Source organism: Pteropus vampyrus, unplaced genomic scaffold (assembly GCF_000151845.1).
Source record: "Pteropus vampyrus isolate Shadow unplaced genomic scaffold, Pvam_2.0 Scaffold61, whole genome shotgun sequence".
Lineage (NCBI taxonomy): Eukaryota > Metazoa > Chordata > Mammalia > Chiroptera > Pteropodidae > Pteropus > Pteropus vampyrus.
The window spans coordinates 2,601,261-2,610,196 of NW_011888842.1; the positions used below are offsets into that span (position 1 = coordinate 2,601,261).

The 8,936-nt window shown below is 49.7% G+C and overlaps 1 protein-coding gene across 1 annotated transcript in view; it reads left to right on the top strand.

The window, feature by feature from the left end:
* Positions 1-8,936, top strand: part of PAPPA (pappalysin 1) — a 191,787-nt gene that overhangs the window by 158,695 nt on the left and 24,156 nt on the right. The window contains exon 18 of the mRNA XM_023531045.1: positions 2,026-2,135. Within this exon, the coding sequence (XP_023386813.1) occupies positions 2,026-2,135 (110 nt within the window). The remainder of the gene's footprint in view (positions 1-2,025; positions 2,136-8,936) is intronic.

Consider the following 8,936-nt stretch of genomic DNA (forward strand, 5'->3'; position numbering starts at 1 on the left):
GCTGGCTCTGTAACCTGAGCTCCGTATCCTTTGCTCTCTCACCTGTGACATGGGTGTGATGACACTGGTCTCACAGGGCTGGATTTGCAGATTTGCAGGAGAATGAGCAACATGTGAAAAACACCTAGCAAGGCAGGAATCTCTCTCTTTGGGCTCAGTTCCCCACGTTTAAAATGAAGAGGTTCTACACATTTAGAACCTGCGTCCGCCGCCCCCACTTTGCCCCCTCTTCAGTCCTGGTGAATCTCTTAGACTGAAGAGGATAACGAGACTGGATAGATGAACTACGTATGCATATATAAGTCCGTGTATATATGTACAACTGTACATGTATGTTTATGTGTGTGTAATACAGACATTTTCACACATATACATATGTTTGGAAGGGAGACTTTAGAATGGCTAACAGAATAAAGTATTTTTAAAAAAGAGTTGACTGTATCTCGTGAACCATGTAGTGTTCAAGCGTGGTCTTGGCACTGAGGCAGGGGGATGACCGCTTCGGGGCCCTGCTCAGATTCCTAGACCTCAGTTCTTCGTCCACATGAAGTCCTGGGGACACCTCATGGAATAGGCTTTGGAGTCCTGGGGACACCTCATGGAATAGGCTTGATTTTCAGAATGGGTGAGCTCAGGGCAGAGACTGAATTAGCCAAATTATAGTCAAATTGCCAACCCAGAACTTGAAAGTCAGCTGTCTTCACCGAGAAATCCCTGGACCGAGGGCTTCTGTGTCCTAACTCTGGCCCTGTTAGTCATCTGTGCCTTCACTGACTCATTAGCTGATTCATTTTTTCCCACTTCTTTGTAGTCCTTTCTGTGTATTCAGTCATTCATCCATTCACTAATCCTCTTACATTCCCACTTATTCCTTCATAAATGCCTATTCATCATTCACTTATTCTCTCTTTCATTCATTCCTGAGTGTCTGACATCTGCCATGGACAGCCTAGGCTCTGGGCACAGAATGGGGGGCACAGAGTGTGCTGGCCTCACAGAGATTACAATCCAGCAGGGAAGAGAGCTATGGATATTAAAAAGAAAGCCACCAAAGCCAATGGGAAGGGGTAATGTGACAAATGCTGTGATGGATGCCTCTGAGGGAGTTTGGCCTGCCAGGAAAGCATAGAGGCCTTCTCTGAGCAGGTGACACTGGATCGAGGTCTGAAGGGTGATGAGCGATGCACTAGTTGAAGAAGAGTGGGAAAGGTCGTGAAGGCACTCAGGAGGGCGTGTGTGTAAGCCCCGTGCGAGGAGAAAGTGTGTGGCCAAGAAGCTGGTGTTCCATTCAGGTACTCACTGTGCACTCAGAATCCCTGCATGTCAGGTGCCAGGTTAAGCTCAGAGATGAACCTACCTCATCCTTGTCCTCCCAGGGCATCTCTGTAACCATGGAAATGTGGCACAGTGGGGTAGGGCCAACACAGGAGCGAGACTCAGTGTCAAACACTGCCCTCACTCAGCTTCAGAAGTCAGGGCAAGCTTCTGGGAGGATTTGAACTGGGCCTTGAAGAACCGTTAAGATTTGACTGTGCGAAGGCAGATGGGGGATGATTCAAGAGAAGGAGTGAACAGGAGCAGCAAAGTACAGAGGCGAGGAAGTGTGGGACTCAGATGGAAAACCAAGTGCAGGCCAGTTGGACTAAGCAAAGCGTGAAGGTGGTTAGTGGGACATGAGATTGACCAGACCATGGGAGGCCGTGAACGCCCGACAGAGGGGACTGGACTTTGTCCTGGATGTGGGGAACCTTGGAAAGCTTTCAAGCAGCGGAGGAGCAAGACCAAACTGGGCTCAGGGCCTGTGAGTATGGCGATGGGTGCCAGCTGGACTGGAGACAAGAGAATAGAGTCGGGGAGACCAGAAGCAGTTGTGCTAGGGAGTTTGCTCCTCCCTACTGCCCTCCGGGGTGGGATGGCCCAGTCCACTGGGGACCAGGAAGTGGCAAGGCCCACACTTCCTGAGAGCAGCCCATGGGTGCCAAGAGATGGTGCTGAGCAGCTGCCTCACACTCTGCTTCTCTTCAGGGTCGGAATGTGCCACCTCGTGCCTGGACCACAACAGCGAGTCCATCATCCTGCCAGTGAACGTGACCGTACGGGACATCCCGCACTGGCTGAACCCCACACGGGTGGAGGTGAGTGACAGGGGCTGCTCACTGGCTGCTAAGGGGAGGGAGATGACCATGTTGAACACTCACTGTGCCCTGGTTTTGCACTAGTCCCTTTACATTTGTTAAATCATCATCAAATGTCACACATCCCTGTGGGGTGGGGACTCGTTTGCAATAATCGTTTCTCCAGTTCTTAAGTATTTAATACTTTCCCTCTGTCTGGCCCTGTGCTAAGGACCTTTTATTTACTGTTCCACTGAGTGCTGATGACAGTCTAGGAATAAGAAGACTGATGTTCATAGTTTACAGATGAGGAAACTAAGACACCAAGAACACGTAAATAGAAAGCACAGAATCATGCGTGTTCCTGGGTGTGCACAGCACCCGCGTCTTCTGTTACAAAGATGGTGCTGTTGGGCTTGTCTAGTACAAGCTCTTGGAAGGCCTTCCACATTGCATGGCCTAGATTTCTGGTGTCTTACTCCATGCTTTACTTATTTGGTGGAAAGCAATTAATAAGTGATGTGGAGAAGTAGTAACACCGATTGTTTATGAAGCACCTACTCCGTGCACCCAGCACTTAGCACATAGGACAGCATTCAATCTCAGAATGTACGGAGTAGAGTGGAAGGCATTGTCTGTATTCTCTGCTTGAGGACAGTGAGATCTCAGGGGCGAGTGATGGGCCCAGAGTGTGAGCTCCAACCCAAGCCTGAGCCCAAGTGTCATGCTCTTCCCGTGGCACCATGATGACCTGCCTAGGCAAGAGGCTATGGAGGCCTCGCCTCCTGGCAGCCGGTGGCATGGCCTGGTCCATTTGGGGGCTGGCCACTCCCACTTTCCTTTGTGTCCCCCATTTAGTCAGAGGCCCCCAGAACTGATGTGGGACCCCACTCTTGTCCTCCAGGGCAGTGTGCATCTCCGGCCTCCTGTACCGGCTCTGGGCATTGGCTCCTCCCCCTGGAGGAAGTGGGAGGCAGAGGTGCCTCTCCACCAGTACTTCTTCCTGGGGCGCTGGGAGGCCTCCCTGTCTGCCTGCCCGCTGCAGATCAGCTGCAGATCGCAGCCCGGATAGCTGGGGTTGGATAGCTGGGCAGAACCCGATACGGGGTGTACTGTTTCTCAAATGAGCTGAGGGCATGATTGCGAGGGCTTGCTCAGCACTCTGGGCCTGTGGACCTGGCCAGCCCCCTCTATTCCCCGATGCACCCCAGTGTTCCCCTCTCCTCACTTCTTCCTTACCTCTATCTCCAACTTTATTTCCTTTTCCTGCCTCTGTTTTCACTGTTTTTCTCTTCCCCCTCCCAGCACTTCCAAGGCCTTGCCCCGCCTCCCTCCACCCACCCTTCACCGACCATGACCATGTCCATCCTTCCGTCTCTCTGCCTCTGACTCCCCCCGCCCCCCGCAGCCACGAGACAGGCCCGCTTCCCTGAGCTCATGCTCCTTCACCCGTTTCCTCCACTCAACGCGCCTCTCCCCATTCTTAACCGAGTCCACGTAGACTTTCGCCAAAGACCCGGTGAATGCAGATGTGTCGCACACACCCGGGGCTCGCACAGGGCCCATGTGTCAGGATCCCAAGGAGGTTGGCCATCCCAAGTAGAAGCCCCTCGTGCTACAGACAGAAGCTCAGGAGTGGAGAGGGAGGGGACTAGGCCAGGGGCACGCAGGAGGCGGAGCCAGGGTTGTGATTGGCAGCTCCTTCCTCGCTGTACCTCCCCTCTCTCTACCGTACCCGGACCCCCACACACCCAAGGGTAGGGGAATGCACCCCACACAGGGCAGACTCGGGAGATCACCCTCACGTCCAGTACCGGGGTGGGAGGTGGGGCTTCGTTGTCTGGCCCAGATCATGTCCCCTGGCCCGGTCCCACTCAGGCCTTTTCTCTGCCCCCCGCCCCGGGGTGAATTCCCTCCCTTCCCTCTGTGAGCCCCGGGCACTAAAGAGTTCAGTTATAATTCACAGTGAAATAAATCCTGGATCTGAAAGCCTGCAAGCCCCCCTCCCCAGTTGCCCACCCGCCGCCTGCCCGCCCCAACCCCCACCCAGTTCCCTGGTCTGCCTGCCTTTATTGATGCCGGCCTACCGAGAGAGCCATAACGAGGTTCAGACCTCCACCGGTCTCCGGAGGCCTCATTATCCAGGAGGAAAAAAATGTGGTAGAAAAAGGGAGGAGGGCGAAGGGCAGAGATTGATGATTTCCAGGAATACGGCAGAAAAGCTGGCCTCTGCTGCACCCGCGCCCCCGGTGTGGCGAGAGCTACAGAAACAGGGCTGCTGGTGCAGGCGTCCAGAAGCGGGCCCTGGATAGCTTTGCCTCCCGAGGGTCTGCCTCTGAGTGCCAGTGCGAGGTAGATGGTCCGGGCACGGCTCTGCTCCAACTCCTGTCACCTTCGCCCCCAGGGTAAGAAAGTGAGAGGTGAGAACTGACAGTTAATGGATGCCTACTGTGCATCGGGCATTGGATCAGGCACTTTCCATCCTTTATTTGCATCCCAACCCCACCACATGTGCACAAGTGCGTGCCTGCGCACGCACGCGCACACACACACAGACACCTGTGAGATGGGTATTAGTCTCTTCGTTTTTTCAGTGGAGGAAATGGAACCTCAGGGGTGGAAGCCACTTGCCTAAGAAGAATTGAAGGGGGACCAGGTCAATCTAATACTGCAGTTCACTCCAGCCTCTCCTGAACGTACAGTAGTAATAACAAAGGCAAAACATTTACTGATCGTACCAGAGATGTGCTGGTAAATGGTTAACAGCAAGCTCTCCACAAAAAACGATCTCTGATCTGTAGCATTTGCCAGTTACTGTGGTGTAAACATTCCCACCATGGCAGATGTCACGTTTTGCAAGTTGCTGTCACTGCACACAGTGTCGCCCATGCAAGCCGCTGCAGCCCACCACCAGTGCTTCTCACATGACAGGCTCTATCTTAAGCACGCATACCTCTTGGCACGTATGGGAGATGACCACTTAGGTGGATGGGAGAGCGCCACTGAGATCATGTGTCATGACTACTGCACGTGTGTTGGATCAGTGTTAGACTGTATGCTAGATAGAACAGTGACCTTCGTGAAGGCAGGTCCGTGGTCATCTCATTTACCATGATATGCCCTTCATTGCCTAGCACAGAGCAGATGCTCACTAAGTATATATGGTTGCTGAGTGAGGTAGCAAAGGTTCTAGTTAAAGCCCAGGCTCCTCCTTGCTGTACGTCTTTGGACAAATCCTATCAGTTTTCTAGGCTGTAGTTTTCCCATCTGTGAAGCGAGAGATAGGCCTAAATCAAGAGTCACAAATTCAAATACCTACAGGAACCAGGCAGGTGGGCTGAATGGATGAAGCAGGCTAAATACCTAGGTATTAATATCTAGGTGTATTATTGTTATTACCAGTAGTAGTGGTGATGGTGGCAGTGGTGGTATTTACTGTGAATATTTCAGAAAAACTTAAGAGAAAATATAACAAACACTCATGGACATGCCACCCACTTAAGAAATAAGACTACAAATACCGTTGAGGTTCCTTAGTTCCTAATGAGATAAACTTACATGCTGATCTTAAGCATAAGGCTTGATACACATTTATGTTGTGCCTAGTCATGAAACCAGTGCTCACATTGGGGGCGATTTTTCTAACTCCCCAGAGAGTCCTTCACTTCCCATGCCAGGCAGCGTCCCACGTACCAAGGCAACCTTGGTTGGTTTTGCTTATTTTTTAAATTGAGGTATAATTGACATATAAGATCATATTAATTTCAGGTGTACGAAAACATTTTAGTTTTGCTTTCGTGCACACACACAAAAAAACATTCTGTCTCTTTATTATTTTAAAGTATTCCTCCTATGCAGCTCCCTCTCTCCCACAGGTGCATTTTTGAAAGTGGTAGGGATACAAAGAAATCTTCCTCTAATCTAATAAAGGAGACAATACAAACTCGAGGACAGATTGAAATGCCCCCTGGCTCAGCGCTGGAGAGACTGCAGGGAAGGGTGGGGACTGTGGTAAACCGAGGAGACCTATGCTGCTTCCAAACGAAGCAGCTCTAGCTGAATGTGGCGAGGTGGCCACGTGGGCCTAGGGTGGCTGGAGTTTCCATTTTTTTCTTGAGTACGAGAAATGCGCAATCTTTAAAATATGAAATCTCTCATTTAAAAAAAAATATATTAGCAAATCACTTTGACTTCTGTTAAGGACTTTGTGTGCCAAACCAAACGTTTCCAACAGAATTTGAACCCAGGGCTGATGCTCCTGCATCCATCCTGCAAGGCAACCACCTTTCACATTATAAATCATAAACATATGCAACACTTGCAAATGAAGGTGCAGAATTCATTCCTCGGAGAGAAGTTAGCACTGTGGAAAATCCGCCAAGTGTCTAAGGGTCAGAGGTGCAATGGTTCCTACTGAATATCTTATGTGGAGAAGGAGAGATTACATGCCCTGGCAGGGGAGCCCGTGGATAGAGAGATGTGACCAGAATCCAGCGATTTTCATTCACTCATGCACACACTCTTTCCTTTGGTCGTCTGCTCATCTGTTCATTTATTCATTCAAAAACATTGAGTGTGCACCTCCACTGAAATGGCAGATATTCTTCACATACCTGGGATATATGGTGGAAAATGACTAGGCTTTCAAAAGGCTTACCCAGGAGAAAGCCAGAAGCTCAGGAATTGACAACAAAGGGCGAATATAAGTTAAATGATGTAATTCACTCACAGAAGGTCCTATAAATCAAGGAAAAAATGAAGGAGAAAAGACTGCTCATCTTAGAAAGTATCAGGAGGGGTGTCAGTGCCGAGCCTCAGGGTGGTGGGGCGGGGTGGGGGGCGGTGCTCGTCAGATGCTTTCTCAGATGTCTGGCTCTTTCTGGGGCCTATCTTTTCTGGGGTTCATCTTTCAGACACTCTGCCCCCTTCTAGGTTTATCTCAAAGCCTCTCCACCTTTCTGAATCTGAGACTTTCCATCAGTCAAAAGAGTAAGCTGTTTTATACTTACAGCTTCAGGGGCTAGGGGAATTTGAAGAAGAACATAGCATTCAAGGTATAGACCTGGAAATCAGACAGATGCCAGTTTAATTCCTGACTGTCTGTCTTTGCCTAGGTATGATCTGAGGCAGGTTGTTTAACTTCTCTGGGCTTCAGTTTCCTCTTGGGTAAACCAGAGTCAAAAATAGTACTTATCTCACAGTTACGGTAAGAATTAAGTAGATGACAGTTCTGAGCACAGGGCTCGGACTATCTTATTTGTATAAAAGAGGATTTTGTGTTAATGAGGATATGGATAGTGATGACGGAGTTAGTGATGACGTCAGTGGTGGTGATGGTAGTAGTGAGGGTGTTGGTGCTGGTGATGATGGTGTTGCTGGTGGTGCTGTTGGTGGCAGTGCCAGTGTTATTGGTGGTGGTGGTGGAGATGATGATGATAATAGTGCCAGCGGTGGTGTTGATGCCGATGGTCACCGAAGCCGGGAGGAAAAGACGGTGTATTCTTCGTATGCACCAAGGCAGGAACTGAAAGCGGTTAACAAAACCTGCTCTGAATGTGCTCTTACTGGGCTAGAAATCTCACTGGTGTCAAGAGGAACAAGCCTGACATTTGAGGGGCCCCATCTGGGATTGCCCAACTTTTGGTGTAAACAGCCTAGCTTTTCCTTCAGCTCCTGCTGCTTGTCCCCTTTCCCAGTTCTCCTCGCATACAGAGGGGTCCCTATAGTGAGACAGGTGGGGCATGCAGCCCCAAGGAATAGTGGAAAATCCAAACGCCTTGGAAAGATAAATAGACTCATGCAGATAGTATAAAAGTCCTTTCTCTGAACTCACGTCAGGTAAACCTCAGCTGACAGAAACATGTACAACCACACCAAGACACTCCTACAGATGGATTAAATTAGCTCTCAAATAAACAGGGAGAGGGATGGGCATCAAATCCCTAGTGGATCCTAACCCTGCTGTTTTCTACTGCTTGAGCCATTACCAAGTGCCCCTCCAACATTCCTGAACTGGGGCTGGGAACAGGCTTTCAGATGCAGAGATGAGCGTCTGGTGAAGTTTCCCAGAGAATGAAAGCAGGTGATTCTCTCCACTTCTGGCCCCACGGCTGGGAAGCTGGGGACAAGAACATAGCTGAGCTGGGAGGAATGCTGGAGGTACTCACGTCCCTTCATTTGGTCAACATGCATGTGTTTGCTATGCTCCATGCTGGTTCTGTAAGAAGACAGAGAGGTCTAAAACCCCAGGCCCTGCCCTCCAGAACACTGAGGAATTGGTCCGAGGTTAACCATCCCACAACATAGATCTCAATGCATCATTATAACAAGCCTACGACATTTCAGTACCCATTTCACAGATAGGAGAACCAAGCCTTGGAGCAGAAATGTCCCAAGCCATTCCGAGTCAGAAGAACTGCAACCACACCTGTTGCACTTCAGTGCCGGAAGTCTTTCCCATATATCACATCGTGTCACATGTATTGGAAGAAGGTAGACAGTGTCAATAGAGGCGGGAGCGGGGCTAGATAATAGATTTCACATTGCAAGACTGGTTGGCAGATCTTCCAGGCAGGTTGTTTATCCAAGATCCTTAATTTAATTTACTCTACACTAAATTGGTCCTCTAAACTAGACACCATGCTAGGCATTGCAAATGTTCTTCTGATGCTCCAGAAGAAAGGAAGACAGGTAAAGAAAATATCGCCCATTGATAAAATCATCTATATTTTGAGATGGATCCATTCATTTATTTAGAACACAAATGATTATTGGGCATTCTCCATGTACCAGGCACCATCCTACACACGGGAGATCCACGGG